This window comes from Phoca vitulina, unplaced genomic scaffold (assembly GCF_004348235.1).
Source record: "Phoca vitulina isolate PV1807 unplaced genomic scaffold, GSC_HSeal_1.0 scaffold2, whole genome shotgun sequence".
NCBI lineage: Eukaryota > Metazoa > Chordata > Mammalia > Carnivora > Phocidae > Phoca > Phoca vitulina.
In genome coordinates, this window is record NW_022589705.1 from 40,447,739 (window position 1) to 40,471,880 (window position 24,142).

General features: G+C 39.4%; 1 protein-coding gene across 2 annotated transcripts in view; it reads left to right on the forward strand.

Annotated features, from left to right (window-relative positions):
• ERICH3 (glutamate rich 3) overlaps positions 1-24,142 on the forward strand; it is a 99,848-nt gene that overhangs the window by 45,319 nt on the left and 30,387 nt on the right. For both annotated transcript variants that reach the window (XM_032426008.1, XM_032426017.1), the window contains exons 8-10: positions 8,566-8,746; positions 15,639-15,825; positions 19,790-20,088. In XM_032426008.1, coding sequence (XP_032281899.1) covers positions 8,566-8,746; positions 15,639-15,825; positions 19,790-20,088 — 667 coding nt within the window. The remainder of the gene's footprint in view (positions 1-8,565; positions 8,747-15,638; positions 15,826-19,789; positions 20,089-24,142) is intronic.

The following is a 24,142-nucleotide window of genomic DNA, read 5'->3' on the forward strand; positions in this document are numbered from 1 at the left end:
TTTGAGTTTAAGCTTTAGCCTTTAAATGTATTTATGTAGCATGTAACTTACACATTAAATTCATTCATTTTATGACTGCCATCCTCAAAACATCCTCCAAATACTCTTAGAAGGAAAATAAAAAGAGGAGGGAAAAGGCAAAGAGATATGGCTTGCTGGTGACCCACCACCTGTTCCTCTAGGAATGTGCAGAACACAGTCCCTGCCTTCTGTGTTCTGTGTCTCTAGGAGATGATCCATGGAGCCAAATGACAAGGTGTGGTGGATCTTACAGCCCAGCAAGTTGCTACTATGCCCTGTTGCTTTGTTTCCTTTCGCTGTAAGACCAGCAGAGCTTTTATACTGCTTTTACAGAATCCACGAGACTAGTTAGATTTTGCTCTGAGGGTTACCTCCGCATCTCCAGATTTTCATGTCCTCATACTGTATTGCTGGTCACCTACTCTATACAGCAGCCTATTAAAATGGAAATGGCCCCGTAATAGTGTTTATAAATGTGAAAATACAGGCTTTCAAATAAGAGCCTACTTAATCATTATGGTTATTAATTTAAAAAAACAAAACAAAGTTGGTTTTTATTTTTTACGTGTTTTGTGTAATGGAGCTTCTCCAGGCATGAACTAGTCTGGGCTTTCTCTCTATCTGGTCAAGGCCCCCTCCCCCCCTCTTAGACCTCCCATGAGCCCTGTGCAATTACTGGTGCCTGATTGGTAGGTTCTACTGCCCCTCAAATTTGACATGGTTAAGCCAGCTTCTCCATTCAGTTGCCTTGTATCTCATAAAGCACGACCTTTTCCCCAATAAAATCTCAAAATCTAGGCTCAAAACCTAGGCTTCCTTCTGTCTGCATCACACATCAGTTAATTGCTAAGTCTTCCAGAGATGTCCAATAGAAATGTAATGCAAGCCACATATGCAACTTTAATTTTCTAAGAACTACACTAAAAAATGTAAAAAGAAACATGTGAAAGTAATTTTATTAACATACTTTGTTTAATCAAGTATATTCAACATAATGTCATTTCAACATGTAATCAGTATGAGTTTTAATGAGTATCATACAATTTTTTTCATATTACGTCTTTGAAATTCAGTAAACATTTTATATTTATGGCACTTCTCATTCCGATGAGCCCCTTTCAAATGCCCCACAGCCAAATGGGGTAAGTGGTTGCTATCTCAGACTGCAGAGCTCTAGCACCTGGACAAGGGCTCATGTGTCTGATAACCCTTTTCCGTTCTCAGTGCTATAGCCCCGGGTCAGAGGCTTGCTACTTAACTCTTCACAGGGCTGTTGCAGTCATCTATGGACTTACGTTCTGCCTTTAAATCAACAGATAGCTTGATTTAGCTTTTATTGATTATGACAAGCACTGGGCTAGGTGCTGAGGTTACCAAGATGAGTAAAGCCAAATCCTTATTCTCAGGAGGATTGCAGTTTAGCCGGGGAGTCAGAAATATCTGCAATTAACCATGACACATTGTGGTGAGTACAATCATAGTGGTATAAATAAAGCACGATGAGAACTCAGAGGAAGGAAATGCTAGCTTTGAGGAGATTGAAGAGTGCTTCGGAGAGAAGGTGGCATTTGAAAAGGGCTTTGAAAGACGAGTAGGAAGTTAGCAGATAGAATCAGGGTGCAGAGGGTCAAAGGCAGGAAGGGGAAACAAGAGCAAGCAAAGTCCATCTCAGTATTGACAGATTCTATGTAATGAAATTAAATGAAGCTTGAGAAAATAGCTCCCAACATGCTCCTCCCCTGCTTAAGACCTTCACCAGCTTCTTTCCTAATGAAAGCAGGTATATTCTTCTGCCTGGTTCTTTTAAAATGTAGGTTATTATTATTCAGGTGTGTCGAGACCTATAGATCAAGAGATGATTACCATTGAAGACAGTTTGTCACTTACAATTCCCAAAAGGAGGGACATGCCATGTATATTAGGGTTCTATCCAGAATAATGTTTGACCACATCTGGGCATTGTGGCCCAGCTAAGTTGACAGATTAAATTATCCATCACATGTGTCACATGGGGCCACACAAGGCAGCACCAGGATTGGCCAGGAGACTGGGGAAGTGGGAGGGAAACATGGGCAAGAGCTTTTGTTGTGGTTTCTGAGAGAAGCAACAGGAAAGACAGGGTAAGAAGGTTTAGGATTGAATAGTATGAATAATTTTGGCAGGTTTTGGGGTGTGGAGGCTGTCCCTTGAGTTGTCTGCTGCTTGTTCCAGGGGTGCTTAGGGCAGGGGAACACTGGCCCAGAGTTTAAGAGCCAGATAGCAGAGGTAGCAGGAGGGTGGATGTGAGCTCTCCATTGGTTAGTTTGTCCATGAAAAGCACTCTCCCGGGCAAGTCATTTACCATCTCTAGGAATTGGTTAGTCTTGGGAGGGGTAGTCTCCCCAGGGTCAGTAAGGCCCCAGATGTCAAAACGTCAGAATACAAAGACGTGCTTAGACGCTGGCATCCAAGGACTTTCAGATACTGAGTCCTTTCCAGCTTTCTGCTCCCATCCAAGCCAAACCCAGCTACTCCCTGGACCCTCAGCTGGTTGGTTCACCACTTCCCCACCTCTGATCTGTGCTTTTTTCTATTATTACTTTTGGCAGGATATTCACTCACTTTTAAACCATCTGTATACTTATTCTTATTCAATTGCTTTTGTTGGCTTTTAATATAATAAAATGCTTATATTCACTGTTAACAACAATGCTTCTACCTTCTATTTAGTGGACCTTCAGCACGTGCTGGGAGTTTTGCTCAGTGTTTTACATACATTCTCTCATTAATACACACAATAAACTCAAGAAAAAGATAAAATAATGTCTCCATATTAAAGATGAGGAAACTGAGGCAAGTAAGGTTAAATAAGCTGGCCAAGGTCACAGAACTAGTTAGTGACAGGCCAAGTATACACACTCAGTAGACCAACACTTAGAGCCTGCATTCATAATCCTCAAACCCAAATTATATGGAAGTTATCTACGAGCCTGTTTCTCTCAAATCTTTGCAGATATTAATCACAGTCAGTCAGGTGTTTCCTCAATGCAGAGATGCTCTTTCTCTGTGAATTGCTTGTGAGCACCTGAGATAGAAGGATGCTATCAAACCCGCCTTTCCCAGCCTCTGTCAGAGGCTTTATGTTCTGTAGTGATTTCTGTACATCATAATAGGGTCCCTTCTCTTCCTCTCTTCAAAAGGATCTTCTTACTTTTCTTATGCCCCTTACTCTGTTCTGCTTAGTATCAATACTCATCTACTTTTATTATTTGTTACTTCTACTCCTAGATTATGAAGCTTGTTGAGGGCAGGCATTTGATTTTACTTACATTTAATCAAGTGTTTATTAGTACTGTGTTCATAAACAGGTATTACTTTGTTATCCATGCAAAAAATTAAACTCTTAATTATACTATTTAATTTATGTAAATATTATGGAAATAAATTATGCCTTTCAGACATAGACCCCTTTTCTTCAACAACAAATAGAGCCTAACAAATGTTAGTTTTGCCAGAGAGATTGCATATTTCTTTTGTTTGACTTTATTTTAAAAATACTTTTTAAAAATTTCCATCTTAGTCAATGTATTATCTTGGTATTTTTTACTCTTGGTTTTCCTCACCAGTAGACTCAGATTTGAGAATGAAAAAGGAAAGCATCAGCATGATTTTAATATAGGGTAATTCAACATATCTCATATAGGCTTGATTTATTTCAGGCCCTTTCCATTCAACAATGTTTTTGCTTAAAATTAACATTGTAGTTTGGTAACTACATTACTAGAAAGGACTTGAAAAATGGTTTAAATGTCAATTCAACAGTCAAAATATCTTAGCAGCTGGTGTTGCAGAATTAAACAATAGATGAGAGAAAGAACCAAAGATGCTTCTGGGGGTCTGCAGCAGTTGGAGTTTAAGGGCAGACCTCGTAAGCTTTTCAGTCCCTCTTAACACAAGCAAAATGCAGCTGGATAATTTCTACCTCTGAGCAGACTTACTGAATTTATTCTACTGAGGGAGATGAGGAAGGGAAGGCTCCTGTGTCAACTCAGCATCCTCAAAACCTGGAGCTCCGATACCTCTAGGAGGATGGGGGCGTTGGGGGACAGACCAGGAGTAAGCATGAGACACGGGTTACACAGTGGTAGGAAAAATGGGTGAGAGGAGAGTGAGAAGAGGAAGCATAGGAAAAGCAAAGGAGGGAGTAGGAGAGAACAAGGAAAAACCAGCATGATAAAGAAGAGAAAGAGAGGAACAGTTCAGTATAGTGAGAAGTTTCTATTACAACCTGGGGCTTCCTGAAGCCTGAGGAAGGGAACACGGGCACGCTCTTCCTCTGGCTCATTTCGGAACTTTCTACCCCCTGAGGCCTGAATCAGAGCCAATATGGCAATTGCCTGATGCTCCATATACAGGCTTTTTTTTTTCCCAAATAATTAATTTTTTATTTGAGTATAATTGACACACAATATTACATTAGTTTCAGGTGTACAACATAGTGACCCAACTTCTCTATACAATATGCTGTGCTCACCACGAGTCTAGCTGCCGTCTGTCACCATACCATGCTATTACAATATCTGACTATATTCCCTATGCTGTGCCCTTTATTCCCATGATTTATGTGTTTTTTTTTACCTTTTTAAAAATTTAAATTCAATTAATTAACATATATTATTTATTTCGGGGTACAGGTCTGTGACTCATCAGTCTTATATAATACCATCAGAGCTCATTACAACACATACCCTCCCCAATGTCCATCACCTGGTTACCCCCGCCCCCCCCCCCCCCCCCCCCCCCCCCCCAGCAACCCTTAGTTTGTTTCCTATGATCCAGAGTCGCTTATGGTTTGTCTCCCTCTCTGGTTTCATTTTGTTTCATTTTTCCCTCTCTTGCCCTATGATCCTCTGCCTTGTTTCTTTTTTTTTTTAAGTTTAATTTTATTTTTATTATGCTATACAGGCTTTTAATCAATCTTTGTCAAAGGTGTTGTTCAACAGGACACTATGAATCAGTTTTCATGTTGTGGTACCTATCAAGTTCCTATAAATGCAGAAAGCTTCTGATGTAGGGCGGGGTCCACTTACTGCCGCTTTTGTCTCAGCAAAGGACAGAATGTGGAATCCCTAATTGTTCCATGTCTGTGTCCAGTCAGATCAATGTTTATTAGGCCCTGGCTAGGTGTCAGCACTGACAAGACACCGGGGGCATAAAGATCAGTAAGATACCATCTTTATCTACTGAGAGTGAGAGGAATACAAGGGAGGAGTTTCAAGGCCATGTGACTTATAGAGTTATATGGGTCTGGAGATTAAAAACACGTGGGTAGGGTTTGGGCCACTCCAATTATGCAGCTGCTGGACCTTTAAACGTATCAAAAGAAATTGCAAGTAGTTGAGAGATAGGAGGAGTTGAAAATATAAGACATTTTTTTTTTGTTATTTGAGGAAGGTTGAGCCTTATCCCATGGATATTGGGGATTGTTGGAAGACTTTCAGCAGGAGAGTCACATGATCTATTTAGTGATAATAGTTCACTCTCATATGCAGGAGGAAGGAGATTTGGGGAGATACCAGGCTAGAAGTGGGGAGATCAGCTAGTAGAGTGCCTATGCATCCCAGCTTTCCTGGAACAGTTCAAATTTGTGGGGTTTTTCTTCTAGCATAATTATTAATAATATCTCTTTCACTATGTCTCCCAGTTTGGATGATAAATTCTGTGGCCGCCCTACTAACTAGAGATTTATTGCAGGGGTCTAGGTAAGACTCCATGATGCCCGGAGTTCATCAGGGCTTAGCTAAGTGGATGAAAAGGAATTGCTGCCCAACGCTATCAGCAAGAGCAGGCCCTCTGACACCCTTATAGTCTCTTAAATCCACCCCCCCCAACTCAGGCCTGAGCACAGATAAAAGATCTCAGTGAAAATTTAGTATATTAATTGAATGCTAAATATTACAAATATGTAATAACTGACCAGTTAACCACTCAACCAGCTTACTGTTTATTTGTCAGCTCAGATTGTACTTGCCTGAGATAACTGAAAAGAAATGAGAAGGAAAGTCATAAGCAAGTGGTGCAGAAAGTAAGAAAGATAAGCCTTAGTCATGCGTGGGCATGAGGCCCTGCTCCAGTTCCTGAAATGGAACTGAATTCTCATGGAAGGTTTTGATACTTGCTGGAGGACGGCAGAAAGGGCTGTGAAATCTTGCTAAAGTTTCATCATTCTGGGTCCTTATAACCTTGGAAGATGGTAAGTATAGAGGCAATTTAGTCAACTGAAAGAAACAATTGTTCATTTCCTAGTGCATGTATTTAATCATGAGCTGTCACTCGGGCCTCCTGTTAGAATCCAGAAAAGGTTACATGGTGGCAATAATTGGGGAATATTTTTAAAAAGAACGAAGTAACTAGACCCAAGAGAAAAGAGATGTTGCTGTCAGGAACACACTTTAGCGGGGGAAAAAAAAAAATGATTAAGAGTAAATGAAAAGGTGAAGAGCTGTCATTTCCTTTATTTTACTTTTAAACATTTCAACTTCTCCTTCCTCATTTTGTACATATGAGGCAGGCTTTTCCTCCACCCTAATCTCACTGTTACCTTGCATTTATATAGAGCTTATCTCCCAGAAGCTCACAGGGCTACCTCTGAATCCATGCCACTTTGGAAAGTATTGCTTAACAAAAAAGGAGGCGCTCTTATTTAATCCATCCTATCACTAAATGTGCTAGTGGGAGCTGGGAGCCGGATTTGCCGTAGGCTGGTGATTATGTGCTGGACTGCACAAATGCATGTCAAGCTGCACAGCGGCCCAGGCAAGAGCAAACATGGCATGATTTTCCAACTTGGTGCCAGGCCTGCCATCATCCCTTTGCTTTCAACTGTGACTCAGGGAGATGTTTCTAATCTGCAAAGAATTATCCAGGTTGCTGACTTACCTTCATGGCTACTGACGTCCCTGAACTATTGTTGTTGATTACCTCCCTGTTTGGGAGCTCTGTTTGCCACAGGCAAGACAATTTACTTAAATTTTAAATCTTGGACTTCCTTTCCCGTTTACACTTTCCAGACTGTCCTTTGCAGAATTTCATTTAATCAGATTTACTTCCTCTGGTTCTTGCTTCAGAGAAATGGAATTGAATGAGAAAAAAAAAAAAAATCCTCTGAAGTGGAAGGGGACGGGTTTGGAGATGGAAATATTTTAGTAGTTCCTTCGGAAATTTTTGTTGCAGCTTTGTTATTTAAAAAAATAAAAATGCATGTTTCCAAGGCACCCATAATTCAATGAAATCAAATGCAGATAATTGCTTTGAATTCACTGAAAGTTGGTCTCTTCACATTTTTCATTTAGTTTGAAAATTGATTTTTAGAAAAGTGAAGTAGATTAGAAGTATTGCCTGGCCTCTGTATAATTCTTGAGCCGACAGTATTCTTACTAGGCTCTCTTGGAAGTCTCTCAACCAGCCGTGACTATTTCTCTGCCTCCTCGTCTTCCTTTTCCTGCTTCTTTCCTCCTCTTCCTTTTAGAGGTTAGATAAACACTTTGCTCATTCGCTCTTGTGAAAATACTTGAGAATATAAATGAGCAGGCCAGGCAGAGGACATTTCTTTTCATCTCTGGCATATCAATTCATTGTTTATTTCATTTTATTTTATTTTATTTTTATTTTTTTAAAGATTTATTTATTTATTTGAGAGAGCGAGAATGAGAGAGAGTACATGAGAGTGGGGAGGGTCAGAGGGAGAAGCAGGCTCCTCGCTGAGCAGGGAGCCCGATGCGGGACTCGATCCCAGGACTCCAGGATCATGACCTGAGCTGAAGGCAGTCGCTTAACCAACTGAACCACCCAGGAGCCCCTCAATTCATTGTTTATTTTATAAATGAATGTGTGAACACCATAGAACAGGGTTTTTGTTGTTGCTCTTGTTGTTGAGTTTACTGTTTGATATGAGAAATAATATTAATAATGTTGGTTCTTCATTGAATGAATGCTTCCTGTAAAGATGGATAGTCCTAGGCATGTAACACACATCTCTAATCCTCAGAGTGACCCTAGAAGGAATCAAACATGTGCCATCCCCCGCTCACATAGAAGAAGATCAGGGAAGGATACATTGTCAGTGCTCAAGTGTAAAGATAAAGCACTCAATTGCAAAAAACAGTTGCTAAATCACAAAATCAATCAAATTAGAACAAAATTATGTCACCAATATTTAATTAATTTGATTTGAATCTTTATCTGAGAACCAGCTGAAAGAACCAAGAGTGGTTTCCTCTTAGTGTCACTGATACTATGTAAAATATCACACACAGGTAAAATAAAAAGTGACAAACTTTGTCCAGATTCCTGGCATTTATATTAAAAATACAAAGCCAAAATGCATATAATTGTTAGAGAGATTTATTTGGTAACTGGCTTGACTTTTTGTGCACTAGGAAGACTGACATTTTATCAAGGTTTCATTGCTAGGGAAGAGCCTTTTCTACTCCTCCTATTACAGTATCATTTCTCTCTGATTAGAAGGTAATTAATTAATAAGCCCCCTTCTTTTGTTGATTCTAGGATTCAAGAAAGATTCATAAAACACCACCACATAGTAATGCAGCTATTACAATGATCTATTTGGGGAAAACTGTGCACCTGTCTCATGATCACCCAGACTTTCGGGATGAAATAAAAGTTTATCAACAGCATTGTGGTGGGGAAAACCTTTGTGTCTACAAAGGCAAACTACTTGAAAAAGGTACATATAAAATTTGAATTTTTTTAAGTTGCTTAAAGTTGATGCTATAGATAAACTATCGTTGATATCATATCAAAATGACTTCAATCACTCTATGAAATTATGCGTATCCAGGGACTTATAAACCAGCTGCCTCAAAGTAAATCTAGATTTACTGCTCCATGATTGAAACCGAAGCAGCAATTACTCTTGCAGATTGTGGAAGAAAGAATTTGGAGTGATTTAACCCTGTAACAGATTAATTTTGGTATAGAGATATATGATCATTAAAATGTTGCACGAATAAACTGTCCCCCAAATTACAAGTTAACTATTTGGCCTGCCATAGTGAATTATATCATACATTATTCTAAGGGAAAAATACCAGATTGGCAATTTGTTCCTTAGAAAAATGTTGAGATAAAATCACAAATCCAATAAACTTCAGGGTGAATCACACCTAAATAACTTGGTGCGGAATTTGGCTAGATGGATTTTAGTACATTTCTGCTTTCATTTGATCATAAATCCATGTTTCTTAGCAGAAGATAATTTTTATATCCAATATAGGGTTTCACATATTGTACTGAAGTGGTTTTCATCAATATTTAGTTGTGTGGAATAGCAATTAAAAAGACAAGTTGTTATAGGATTATATTTGTTATTTCCTTGCTTAAGAAACTCTGTTTAGAAAGCAATTGCATTTTTACTAAGTAAAAGAAATACTTATATTTGGGCAATCTTGATACAAGTTTAGGGAGTCTTAGGAGTTAGGGGCAAGAATAGAATTGTTACTTTTGGCTTTTCTGATTTCCCTCATCACTCAAAAATAGTGACTGTTAATTCTAAAAATTTTAAGTACTTAAAAAGAAACTAGACAGATTTAGGGATTAAATATTTAAAACTTTCCAACATAAGAAAGAGTAAACATTTGAATGTTTTAACTTTATAAAGATTTATAAAACCTATTTATAAAAAATAATGCTAGCAACTATTTTTCCCCATTTTATATACCTGGCTGAAGTGTAATTTACTTTGCCATTTTGTCATAGCATTTGAGAGTTCATTCCTGCCATTTTGTAGATGAGGAAAATGAGAGAAGTCCAGAGGTATGATGGCTTCCTAAGGTCGCACGCACAGCTTGGGGCCTGGTCAAGAGCAGATCCTGGACCTCTGAGTAGGTGCAGGACCCTTGCTCAGTTAGCTGTTCTTAGTGGCAAAGGGTTTCCTACATTTTCATAATATGAGAGGTAGGAAACCCCTGATAGTGGGATAGATACACTTAATTTTTGAAAGTGCAGCTTTCAAGTATTAATATAGAAGAATTGCTGAAATAAGCTATAGTCTACAATTGGAATGAACGGAATGAAACTTTTCCTGGGTCTTGGATCACGCTTTCTTCAAGACAGTGCCTGTCTGTCTATTTGCCTGTTGGAAAACGTGGTACATACAAATGAAATAAGAACAAGGCTTAGCTAGCTGAATGTTTTCAGGAAGACCACATATACTCCGTGGTAACAGTGCAAAACCAAAGAGTAAGGGAGAGTATTACTTGGCTAAGTGTTGTTTTGCATACCTATTGATCCTGGGACTGACTTTTGTTATGTCATTGGGCAGAATTAAATAACAGAATGGAATGGGGACTTAAATAATTGAATCCTGTCCACATAATAATTTTGTCTCAGCTTGCCCTTTGATTGCCAGGAAAGTAATTGTTGAAAATTGAAAAGTTGGGTGGCTCAGAGTTGACTTGTGGTTCAGCAATCTTAGCAATTTAGCTGGGCTGAAAAGAATCTGCCCGTTTTACAAATCAAAGCTGTGCTTGATTCAGTGAAATGTGAATAGGTTTTTAGAAGAGTTCTGTTTAAAAAAAAAAAACAGGCGTTTAATGTTCTGCTTGGAGCAGTAAACTAATTAAAAATGTGGCATTCGTTAATTTGTCTTGCTTTTGGATGAGAAATAACAATAAAATTAATTATTTAGGAATGTGGCAAGTGCATCTTTTATTCCCCTAGTAATTCATTGATGTCTTACAGTTTGATTTTAGACATCAAGCCACATATTGATTGTTTATTATATACACCTATGAAGTCACCAAGTATTTCTGCTACTTGTGAAGAGTACAGTTCTTCACGGGCATTTTTATTTACCATGTTCATCCTTTCAAACAAAGCAAACCTTGGCCTCCTGGGTTCATGTGGGTACAAAGAGCAAAGTAACTTTTCTTTTTTCTGACCCTCTTATAATCCCTTCCTTTTCTGCCCCCTTTTCCTGTGTTTTCATAACCTGATCCTTTGTGCCGATTTGTGCATTCCTCGTTACTCCCTCACAAACCAGCTGCTTCACTGGTTCCCCACCCCCATGCTGTTATCTTGTCTTTTGGAGCGCTATTCCTTTGTCTGCAATAGGACAAAGGATTTTAAATTCAAGATAGGATTTTAAATTCAAATTTTATCCATCTCGTAAGATTCACATTGAGGCTCTGAGGCTTTCTCAGCCGACTTCTGCTGTGTTTCATCCCTCTCTCCATGGCCGGGGCTCTGAATCTCCCCTGAAACCTGAAGCATTTCATTACACTGTGACTTAGAGTAAATGTTTTTTATTTTTCTTTTACTTGTTATATATATTGAGTTTTTAGTTTTTACAAATACGCTTATTGAGGTGTAACTTATATTCCACAATTCACCCATTGTGAGTGTACAATGCACTGATTTTTAAGCGTTTTATAGGGTTGTGCACCCATTGGCACAAACCAGTTTTAGAATCTCTGTCACTTCAGAAAGTTCCCTTGTGCTCATTGGCAAAGCATCCTCACTCTCTGTAGCCGGCCTCAGGCAGCCACTGATCTGCTTCCAGTCTCTACAGATCTGTCTTTTCTGGACATTTCGTATCAATGAAATCATACAATAGGCAGCATCTGTGTCTTGCTTCTTTCACTTAGCCTGATGTTTCTGAGAGTCATCTATTCACAGCCGTTATCAATGGTTGCCCTCTTCTTATACCACTGAAGTATTCCATCCACTACATGTACATTTATGCTGTTTCTAATTTGGGACCATTATAAATCATGCTGTGATGAATATACAGATACAAGTTTTTGTGTAGACATCTGGTCATTTCTCTTGAGCAGATGCCTAGGAGTGGATTTGATGGCTTTTTCCCCCCTGAATATGGCCCACACTTTTCTGCTTCTTACATACACGTCTTTTGATTTTTTTGTTGTTGAAAACTGGACATTTTCGATCATGTATTACAGCAACTGTGGATTCTGGATTCTGACTTTTTCCTCTTGAAGGTTATTGTTCTCACTCTTTTTGTTGTTGTCTGTTTAGTAACTTCTCTGAAATCCATGAAATCCATGCCCCCTCTCCTTGGTAGACAGCCAGTGTAGTGTCTCTGCTTAGATCTTATCTCTTTTTATTTTTTAGGCTGGCCTCCTTGGGTTGTCTCTGTGTTTTCATAGTTTATTGATCTCTAGTGATTTGTCAGAGGTTGTGTTCAAAGACTTTGACCCAGTACAAAGTCAGAAGACTTTGAATAAAGTACAGCCCCCACCTTGTACCATGGATCTGTGTGTGGGTATATTCCTTTCCTGGGGCTAATGTAACAAATCCCCAAAACTGGTGGCTTAAAACAACAGAAATTTAATTCTCACATAGCTCTGGAGGCCAGACATCTAAAATCAGGTATTATTAGCAGGCCATCCTCCATCTAATAGCTCTAGGGGAGAATCTTCCCTTGTCTCTTTCAACTTCTGGTGATTCCCAGCAATCCATGGCATTCCCTGGTTTGTAGCCCAGGGCTCCCAGCTCTACGTCCTCTGTCCTCACGTGTCATTCTTCCCTGTGTGTCTCTGTGTGTGTCCTGTCCTCTTCTTATAAGTATGTCAGTCATTGAATTTGTTCGACAAAACACTATCCAGGATGATTTCATCTTGATCCTTCACTACTTGTATCTGCAGAGACCCTATTTCCAGATAAGGTCACATTCTGAGGTTCTGGGTGGTCATGGATTTTTAGAGGGCAATATTCAACACAAAGTAACGGGTTCAGGAGTCCATCCAAAGTTCAGGCAGTTTTCAGGTCTGCTTTAATTTTTATTTTCCACCAGGTTTTCTTTGTCCGTGGGTGCAAGCTTCCGGTGGGCCAGGGATGTATGAATAAGTTGGGCCTACTCCAATCCATGCCACTTCCCATCAGCCGGGGATGTGTGGAGAGCTTATCAAATGTGTCTATAATTGCCTTATGGCCTGTATCTCCCTGTTAAGTTTCTGGCTAGCCCACCAGCCTGGGTGCTTGCCCTAATTTCAACTATAGTCTTAGTTAGCAGGATCTCTGAACTTCCATGTTAGCTTGCCTCCAAGATTGCCACTTATTACTGGTAACGCCACTGGCCAAGGCTTTTTTGTTTTCTGCTCCAGACAAAGTCAGCCCCCACTGACAGGGAAGCTGCTGGTTATTTATGGCCTGCCCTCTCCTGTTCGAACTCTGCTGATGAAATGCTGGTGGGGGAGGGGGAGGGGTGGGGATTCCCTCTGTTCTTATGAAAAGTTCAGTAGTTTTTGAACTGCTGTTCAGTTTGTTTTAAGTCTTTGGTCCAATTTTAGAGACAAAATTTTAAGGGGAGAGGATTTGGGGACCTCACTCTAGAAATCTGGCATATTGTTTTTGTCTCTCCTGCTCAATTATATAACTTCTTGAGTCAGGAGACCATATTTGATCTTTTTTTCAGTATTTTAGTTCCTCTTTAGTGCCTAAAACGGTGCGAGCCACTGCCAGTCAACAATGAATAACCACGTTTTACAAATAGTGTAGAATGCCTTCTAACACTGTACATTATATAATCTGTGAGGCTACTCAGTGAAGTGGGTAAACTGGATCACTCCCTCCACCCAACTCCTTCACCCCCACCACGGCCATCCTCATTTTATATGAGAATTCTGAAGTGCAACAGTCCAGTGACCCACCAAGGGACACTCAACTTATAAGTGAAGAACTAGGACAAGGACCCAAATCTTCTAAACTCTGGTCTATATTATTTCCATTATTCCATGCAGAAACCATTAAGTCAGGGTTGGAAAGTGTCATTAAATTTTAAAATATAAAATTAAAAAAGTAATAACAAGGGAAGAAAAGCAGAGGGTGTCAATTCTTGTTCAGTTAAGTTTGAAAAAAAAGAGAAAGGAATGGAATAATAGGTGGATGCGCTCTCTAGCCACATGGCTACACGATGGAAGGGCAGTCACCTCGAGAAGTCCACCTCCTGAGCCCGTTCTCAGCATTTCCTTAGCTGCACCTTCTTCCTGGGCTGGGACCTCAGGTAGTTAGGGGATGTGATGCCGCAGCAGAATAGATCATATGACGTGAATGTCCAATTCAAGTTTCTGGAAAGAAAGCAGTCAAACTCGCTTTCTAGTCAATACTTAGGAGTCCATATATCATTAAGACAAGCGGATTTTTAAATCTGTTGTATCTTAGTTTCCCCAGATGCTAACTTTTCAATTTTCTCTTCCCTTGTGTGTTTGAATTTTACATCACAAATACTAAGGTATAAATGATGGAATTACCTTTCCAGTAATTTTATTCTTTAGTACAAGTTGCAACTGATCTAGGTAGTTTTTAGGGGGCAGAGTGTGGTATAAACATAGTATTTCTAGATGACTATGAAATAGGTTAAAATAATAATTTATTAGTTAGTTATTGGGGGCCTCCTATGCCATTGTCCTGGGACCTGGGGAAACAAAGATGAGTCAGACCAGTTCCATCTCTCATGGATTTCACAAACATGCAGGACAGCAGACATCTACATCAGGGTTCTCAAAGTCAGGTTCCTGGACCAGAAGCTCAAGCATCACCTGGCAACTTAATAGAAATGCAAATTCTTAGGTCCTAGTGAATCAGAAACTCTGGGGTGAAGCCCAGCAACCTGTGTTATAATAAACCTTTCAGGGTATTCTGACACACACTAAAGTTTGAGAAGTCCTGGTATTGCCATATTTTTAAACAATTGTAATAACAGCAACAACAAGGAAGGTGTACAGAGCAGAGAGATGAAATGATCAACTCCATCATTTGTGCAAGTGGAAGAGTCCAGAGAGACTTGTTTTGTAGGAAGTGACATTAGAACTGTCATGAAAAGCAGGTTTCTGAGTCGCTCTGTAACATAGGGTTTTCTTAGACCTAGAACTTGGGATCTCTAGGGTGAGACCTTTCCAAAGAGCATTATAAAAAGACTTGGGATGATTAAAAATTATTAACTCCAAGCAGCGGTTCTTAATTTATTGGTGGACTTTTGGGTGGGCAGGAGAACAAGAAGGGGACCCAAATCCAGGCAGAACTGAGAATGGATTTGAGATGGAATAATTCTACCTCATCCATATATATATTAGGCTGGTTCAAGTCATAGCTAAAAATACACATTTATTTAAAAGCATTACTGAGCTCACAGTAGCCTCTTGCCATATACTTTATCAGTAGCTAAATAGCAAGATGAAATCTAGAGAGCTATTGGGACTCCCAACACTGACTCCTCTACTTACTGTATGATCTTGGATAAATGACTGAGTTCCCTTGAACTTTAATTTCTGCATATAGAAACTAGTGATAATAATATTCTCTAAACTTCATGTGTTTGTTGAGAAATAGCACACCCAAGATTATCGGACATAATGCCTGACCATAGTAAGAGCTCATATAATGTTATTATTTTATTACAAATCAGAGTTTTATAATGCCTTGGAGTATTTATTGTAAATAAAAATAATAGCATGTGTTTTTATGATTAAAAATTGTCCTCAAGTTGGAAAGGTGATCTAGAGCATAATATTGTACTTACCTAATAGAAAAATGTGATTTTGAACATATTAGTCCAAAGTCAGTTGCTTTCACTGATGTATTTACTTTTTTAATTCCAGAGACCTTTCAGTTTGTTTCCAAAAGGCACCATGGTTTCCCCTTCAGTCTCACCTTTTTTCTGAATGGGATGCAGGTGAACAGGTTAAGCTCCTGCTGTGAATATAAGCATCGGAAAGGTTCCAGACTTGGAGGCAAACGAGGCTACTTCGGGTTTGTGTGCGTGCAGAGATCATCTCCTTGTTACAAGTATGGAAACCAGTGTCCTTTGGTAGAGGGCACGTTTGCTACATTTTCCTCTTTATGCTTCTACTGATGCATTTCTCACCACAGTTTGTTAACAAAGCTATCAGTGTAAATGAGCCCAAAATGTCTAAGTTAATGGTTGCTTATTATAACCCGGTGTGTTGTGTTTGAAATTATTAGATCTAAGTTAGATTTCCAGATGTATTCTATCATGGGGATAAAAGCTGGTGGTGTTCCAAACTCTGTTTCTCTCTCTCTCTCCCTTTCCTCATACTGCTTTAAGTTCTGTTTATGAAGTGAAGGAGAGAGGGTGTTTTATTCTCATTCTTCTTAGGAACTGGTTTGGGAGTCCCAAAGCATGTGCCAAGCATCTGTCTTATATGGTTGGGCGTGACAGGTCATGCTTGCATTGTGGTGTGGCCCGGTTATCATTCTCATGCCCCTAGTTTTAATCTCAGGCATAACGAAATGCATGATAAAGGGTCAATTTTGACTGTTGCTTATCAGCTTTCATATTGGATGTTCTGTTTGAAATTAGGACACTTGCTTGTAGGCTTTCTTTAATTTTTTTCTGCAAGTACTCATGGAAAATTGATATATGCCAAGCTAGAAAACCGGAGTGAACCACCCAAAGTTCCTGCCCTTGTGGAGCCCATTCTAATGGGGGAAAGGCAAATAGCAAGTAAACCAATTAATATGTGTCAGATGGAAGTGTTGGGATCAACTGGAAGTTCTCTGCTGATTGTTTCTGTATTTTCAGTCATCCAAGAATTTATCAGCTGAGGTTAAGACTTAAGGAAGAAGGCATTGGAGGTTTTAGGGGAGAGAAAAGGTGTGAAAGAGCCATCCAGCAAGTGGGACAGTCAATGGTCTAGAGCAATATAGTAGGAGTGCCCAGATGTACTTAGGACCCACCTGAGGCTGTTTTCCTGTTCCAACTCAAATATACTTTCTCCATATTTGTGGGCAAGTCATTTAACAAATTTCTGTTTGCCTCCCAGGAAAGCTAATGAGCTTATATACAGTCATCCATGCACAAACACATTGCATTCTTTGAGAGTTGCTGTATAAATCCAAGCTGTAAATGTTTGGTTGTAAACACTTTCTTTGGAGGTTTAATAATCAGTACTAAAATCTGATTGATGACATCTACTTTCCTATTTAACACTTATTACTCCATGCACAATTTTTATATGATTTCATTTGATTCCCTCTAGCTCCTTTCTTTGACCTTTTCAAATAATAAAAATAAAATGGCTGTGATATTAAAGAATAAGGCCTGTTAGGTCTGTTAACTTTTTAAAAATTTATTTATATAATATAAATATAAAATAAATATTTATAAAATATAACATAATTCACTTATTATATAACCTTTTTGGGGGGGTCACATCCATGATACTTTTAATTATTTTAAGGGGGTGTACATGAATGCCTCTAATTTGTTAAAAAAGAAATTAATTTTCATTCATTTTAAAAGTACTGGCTCTGGAACTTTTGTTATGAGGAGGGAATTATTTAAAACAACAATAGGGAGTTCTAGTTCTAAAAATGATTAGGAATTACCTGTTTAAGGTCTTCAGAAAACAAGAAAGGCTCAGCAGTGGTCACGTCTAGTGTGGAGTTTGCACACTTGTACCCATCCCTCAGTCATGGCAACTGAAGAGACAAGGTAGTTATTTTCAGTTACTAGAGTGAAGCACAGAAGGAAGAATTGCCTAGCCAAGTAGAGTGCAGACTGCGTTGAGCTTTAGTAATCAGAATCAACACCTCAAATTATACTCAGAAGTCAAATAGGTAGTCAGTGACGAGGAGAGCACAGATGTAGCTCACTTCGTTCATCCAATTCCCCTAAGCAGATGGGCAATAAAAAGTCTGTGAATGCAGTAGGGAGGCATCAAAGCCTCTACGTAGTCACAACATAAACCAAAAGTAACAGCAGATCAGAAGCTCCAAATCGATGGATTTGGTGTTGCCATTGATGAGGGAAGAAGAGCTTGAACAGAAGGCAATGCTAGTAATCATATTCTGTGAAGATTCATGACACCTTTATTCCAAGGAAAGCAGTGTGCTAAGTACATCATCATTACAGGCAAGAAACATTTATCGTGCTTAATATGGGGGAGGTAAGTGTATTCTTATTATCTCATTTTTTACAGCCTGATAGTTACTTTGAGTGCAAATCCTTTTAGCTTTATTTTATGGGGGGATATTGAAAAGATAAGTGATATAACTAAGTTCTCATAAGCTGGGAGGATTGATGCCTATGCTATTTCTAGACTGGGGATGGCTGAAATTCAGTGAAATCTTTAGCTCAAGAAATTGCCATTAAATCTAATTCACACTGAGGCAGTTTTCAAATTTTACATATTATTTCTGTTCTTCCTGGATGGATACATCTTGACTACATTTGGATCTGTTTTCACCTGTGTGCTCTATTGATTCAGTTTCCCACTAAGTTGTGTAGGGAAGGGGACGCAGGTAGTTCTAGAGGAGGAGGCTGGTGGAGGCTGACAGTTGCCAGGCACTTTTCTCAGGTCACGGATCATCTCTAGGCCTTGGCGCGAACTTCTCCAGGTTTTGTTAGTTTCTGGTGAAGAGTGTGAGCACTTTCCCTGGTGGGAAGCCCTGCAGTGTAACATCTGTCCATGGGGCTGTCCTTCTGGGAGGGCTACACCCATAATCTAACAATATCTTTGTACGTCATTGTGAGGGGATGGAGTCTAGCAACCCTGAGCCAGGATCCAGCTCCATCCCTAACCTGCTGGGTGAGCTTGGGCAAGGCATTGAGGCCTGCCAGCCTCAGTTTCCTCCTTTGTCAAGTTGTGATGATAGTTCTTAATGTGTCGCTCAATAATCTTACTATTAGCATAATCGTATTTTTATTAATGTATTATTGTACATTATTGTACAGTATTGTACCTCCTCCTCTGTCAAGTTGTGATGATAGTTCTTAATGCATCACTCAATCATCTTACTATTAGCATAATCATATTTTTATTAATGTATTATTGTACATTATTGTATAATATTATTGTACATATTATTGTATGTATATGTATTATTATCATAATTGGAATTCTTATTTCAATATTAACTTGAGAGATAGGAAAAAAGCTATAGAAGGATTTATTCATGTTACTTTTGTTAAATATTTTTAAAAATATTTTTTAAATATTTTTTAAAATATTTTTTAAAATATTTTTTAATGTCTTAATATATTCAGATCATCTGCTTGTTTCACCAGATTTGACTTTGAATGACTTCATGACCTCTACAAATTATTGCCATCTCCAAAGAATGAAAGCTTATTGCCAGGAAAAGTCACCAAAAGATTGTTGTACAGGCTTCAAAAGGCCATTCTAAAAACAATGATGACAGTTCTATTAAAATAAGCATGCAGGCTCCCGAGGTGTTTATTTAAAGGGCACAACAACATTTGACTATATATGTTTCTTAAAAAATCAATCATATTTATTTAGAGTCAACCTTGTATAGAAGTCTTTTGTTGTTGTGTTGTTGGAATAACAAATTATCTAAGACTGAATGGCATCTTTCTTCTCCTGATTATTTTTATCTCAGCTTCCCTGTTTATATACCCGAATGTTCTTTTATCACATAATTCTCATTTAAGAACTTGAATGATATGTTTATTGGACTCTGTAATAAGGCTAAAAACATGCTTTAAAGGCACAAGTTTCAGCTTGTGACAACTGTTCTTAGTTGTTAAGTTGTTTTCTTGTTCAAATTACCGTGGGTAAAATTATTAATAATTGATTGTGTTCATTTACAAGAATTTGTTATGAATCAGAAAATAAGTTTATTTTAATTAATTATGTGTACTATAATAAAATATTTCTTATAGTATTTCTTACTGGAATAAGAAATAAGTGATTTAAAAAGCTTTGAGGTTCCACTATGTTATATATAAAGGTTAATAAACACCTTATGTTTACATTTTTCATAGGTGCATTATTGCAATGGGCCTTGACAAAAATCCAACTTCACCAAAGCCTAAGAAAGAAAAGAGTATGGAGAAAAGAGAAGAACTGAAGAAGGGTGAGGGGAAACTGAGGAAGGATGGAGGGTACATGATACCGAGAAGGAGTGAGATGGAGGGGAACAAAACCGCTTCAGTCATTTTTTCAGCTCAAGAAGAAAAAACAGGGATCGTAGAAGTGAGAACAGCTGTGGAAGAAATGGAACTTAAAGGAAAACCAGGACAAGATGTTTGGGAAGATGCCCAGGAAAATATATTTAAATACGGTAATGGATACCACAGAGTTCTTTTGTTGTTGCCATTGTTGTTTTGCTTCAGTCTTTAAAATGCCCTTATCGAAATGTGCAACAATACCTACTATATGTTACTCGGTTACAGTCTTCCGCCAGTTCTGTTGCATGGAGGGATCCCTGAATACCTTCTCCCTCTGTTTTGCATGGAGTCCTGTGTCACCTTCCTCACAGAGGGCAGGCCTGATTCTGGAGAGGTGAAGGTGCTTGCAGGGGCAGGAGGGGAAGGAGAATTTCTGTCTGCGTGAGCCAGAAGCTCTGTTCACTTCTGCAGAGAGAGACCGGGTTGACCAAATAGAATTTTACCTTTTTTTTTTTTTTTTTTTTTTTTAGTATTTGAATGTACTTGCTTTGGTGAAATTGATGCTTGGGATCAGGTAGGCACAATATGCTTATATAGTAATAAGAGTATTCCATAAGTAAAAACAGTTGACATAGGCTCGGGGTCCTGGAGCCAATCTGCCTTCCTTGTTATTCTCTCCTCTCCTGTTCTCTTCTTCCTCCCCTTCCTCCCTCTCTCCCATCCTCCCTTCCTTCTTACCTTCCTTTCTCTCTCACACACACACACACTCACTCACTCATATGTAGAGTAGTGATAATAACCAATAATGAAAGTGCCAGGCACTGAGCACTGGGCCAGAGCTTTCCACACAGTACTTTTTTTTTTTTTTTAGAGAGAGAGACTGTGGTGAGGAAGGGCAGAAGGTGAGGGAGAGGCCCCACACCCCAGCATGGAACCCCACACGGGGCTCAATCCCACAACCCTCAGATCATGACCTGAACCAAAATCAAGAGTTTGACGCTTAACCAACTGAGCCATCCAGGCGCTCAACACGCACTATTTCATTTTATCCTTACCATTCATTGTGATAGATATTATTACTCCCTCCATTTTATGGGATAGGAAACTGAGGCTCAGACACACAGACAGAAAGAAGGAAAACTAGGATTTACACTGGAGGAGAGGAAAACTTTTTCCTCAACCCATTTAGGTTCTTTGACTGGGTCCTTGTAAATGAGACTGACAAAAGAGATTAAAACAGGAAAAACAAACAGAAATTTATTAGCATGTGCATCGCACATACACCCAGGAGTATTCAGTGCTGAGTAACTCAAGGGGGTGGTTAGAACTTGGGCTTATGTAGCATCTTAGCAAAAGTATAAGACACTTTTGGGGCACCTGGGTGGCTCAGTCGTTAAGCGTCTGCCTTCGGCTCAGGTCATGATTCCAGGGTCCTGGGATCAAGCCCCGCATCGGGCTCCCTGCTCTGCGGGAAGCCTGCTTCTCTCTCTCCCACTCCCCCTGCTTGTGTTCCCTCTCTCGCTGTGTCTCTCTCTGTCAAATAAATAAATAAAATCTTAAAAAAAAAAAAGTATAAGACACTTTTAGAGAAGTGACAAGACAAAGGAAAAAGCACTGAGATTCTGGGGCAGCAAATTATGGGAAGGCAAATATATGGCGAAACAAATGCTAGATAAAGGCTGGTTTCAGTGAGGTTTGTGATGCTGATTCCTCGGGTGTTTTTTTCTGGACTGATAAGGGTGTGGAGTTATCTCCTTTGATTAACTTCTGTCCTTCCTGGATAGAGAGGGGAGGGGAGACACCTTCACAAGTTTATGTCCTGCTTTTAGGCAAATAGGGGGAGGGTAGAGCACTCTTCTTGTATCTACTATTTCTCAGTTGCCTTCAGCTCAAAATAAACCGGATGCCAAAGTGGCATATTCTGGGCCGGCATACTCTGCCACACTCCCATACCCGGGCTTGTCTAATTCCAAAACCCAGGCTTTCCCAACTGTTTCTCCTCCTGTTCTGCACAAGCTATCCTCGATGTTACCTGGTTGTGGGTGGTATGTCCAAAGTCAGAAAGGGAGAGCTGCCTGCCTGTCCCGCTTACAGCAAGGAGACAGCGCTGGGATTAAAGGACCATTAGCTGTGGACTGGGATGACCTGTGCAAGAACCGGCATCAGGAAAGGGGCAGAGCCCTCATTCCTCCTTCTCCTCTCATCTTGCTGCTGCCCAAGGGTTTCAGAAATCCCAGAGAAGAATTACAGAGCTATTATAGCACTGGACTTTGTTTATTACTGAAAGAATGCGATCATCTTAAAAAAGATTTCACTTCTAACACTTTGACCCAGTTTCTCTCTCTCTGTGATCTCTTCTAGTCTTTATTATCTTAGGTTGAAATTTTAAAACTATCTATGGCGATAGCAGTAGCACAGAGGTGAACAAATTGGACGTGTTTTTATGTGTTTTAACTTTCAAGACATGTAGGTTTATTAAAGCCATGCTCAGGAGAGGCTTTTATATTCTTCATTTTTTTTTCTTAAACCAACCTGGCCAGTGTTATGAGCAGTGTACTTTATGCCTATGCTGTAGCTTTTCCCAAGATCTTTCCTCTGTGTTGGCTAGTTAATGGATTTGTCCTTTAAAAAAAAAGAAGAAGAAGAAACAGAGACAGCGAGGCTTCAGCTCTTTGCAGAGCATCCCCTGATGGTAAAGGGCAGCAAGAAACTTGAGTGGAGGTCAGTGAGAGAGGGTTGCAGCTGGACTGACGTCGACCTCGTGTCAACTCACTTCCTCATTAGTGGGGATGGTAAACAACAAGCTAATTAAATTCTCTGGAAGAAGGAAGATGAGATGGGAGAAACAGAAGCAATTATGAAAAGGAATCCAGAAAGCATGCCACCAGTTCACTCAGATTGAGAACACGAGCAGCTCACACAAAGGAGGTGGCTCTGAGCTCTCATGCTAATTGAGTGCTCATGGTTAAAGGAGAGATGATATTTAGGTGTAATGACAGTAGTGGGTAGAGCAAAGCCAGGGCAGCCTTGAATCTTGTACTTTGAGAGAAAACACAGAAGCTTCTGCAAAACAGAATGTAGGGACTGCTCTTATGGTTCAGTACATGTTCCTTCAATTTTATGCTCTGCTTCAATAATATAACTGTAATTGTGTCCTGATTGTGGACAATTGTACTTCTCCAGTTTTAATCAGGTGCCTCCATTAGAGTATATTTCTCTTAGTCTATGACCAACCCCTTCCACCCCCATATTACTACTAATCCCTAATAAGTGTTAGACATGTATTGCTCATGACATTGTACTAAGCATGTTCCAGGGATGATTATTATATTTTTTAAAAGATTTTATTTATTTATTTATTTGAGAGAGATAGCAAGTGAGAGAGAGCACAAGCAGGGGACAGAGGGAGAACCAGACTCCCCAGTGAGCAGAGAGCCCGACATGGGCTCCATCCCAGGACCCCGAGATCATGACCTGAGCAGACACTGGAGACGCTTCTCCAACGGAGCCCCCCAGGCACCCCTGCCCCAGGGCTGATTGCTTTAATAGTCACCACTGCTTTGTGAGGCAGGCACTACCATGTCACGGATAAAGAGACTAAACCTTGAAGATGTTGAGCAAATTGTGTAAAGTGACATAGTTAGCAAGTGTTTTCACTTGGACTTGGGCACACGGCAGCCTGCCTCTAAAACCCTCCTATGTCACCACTATGTGACACTATTGATGGATTATAGCAGTTCGCTCATGTTCTACTTGGCCCCCTGCTTATCCTGTGACCAGCAGCAAATATCTGTAAAGTGATAGATGCATGTGTTTCTCACGCCCGTGTGTTCTGTGGCTAACCTAAACCCCCCCTTTTACGAAGTCTTCCATGATCTCCAAATGACTTTCTGCCCCCCTTTTTTAATTCCATTCCATTCATTTGACACTATTTCACGTAATTAATCATGAGTCCTGTATGAAAATCCATAGCAATCAAGCCCAGTAGTGATGAAACTAACATTACTGAGGACCATGTATAAAAACTACTATGAGTACTGTATCTCTTGTGTATTTGCATCTTATTTCCTCCACAAAAATTGGAGAATCCTTCTCAAAAAAGGCTTATTGACTGACAGCTGACTGGGCCAAGTGAGGAACTATCCTATTATTTGGCCTGAAATATTTGGATAAAAATATTTGTTTTTATTAGTATTTCCTGTTTCTTTCATACACTATAAACCAAAT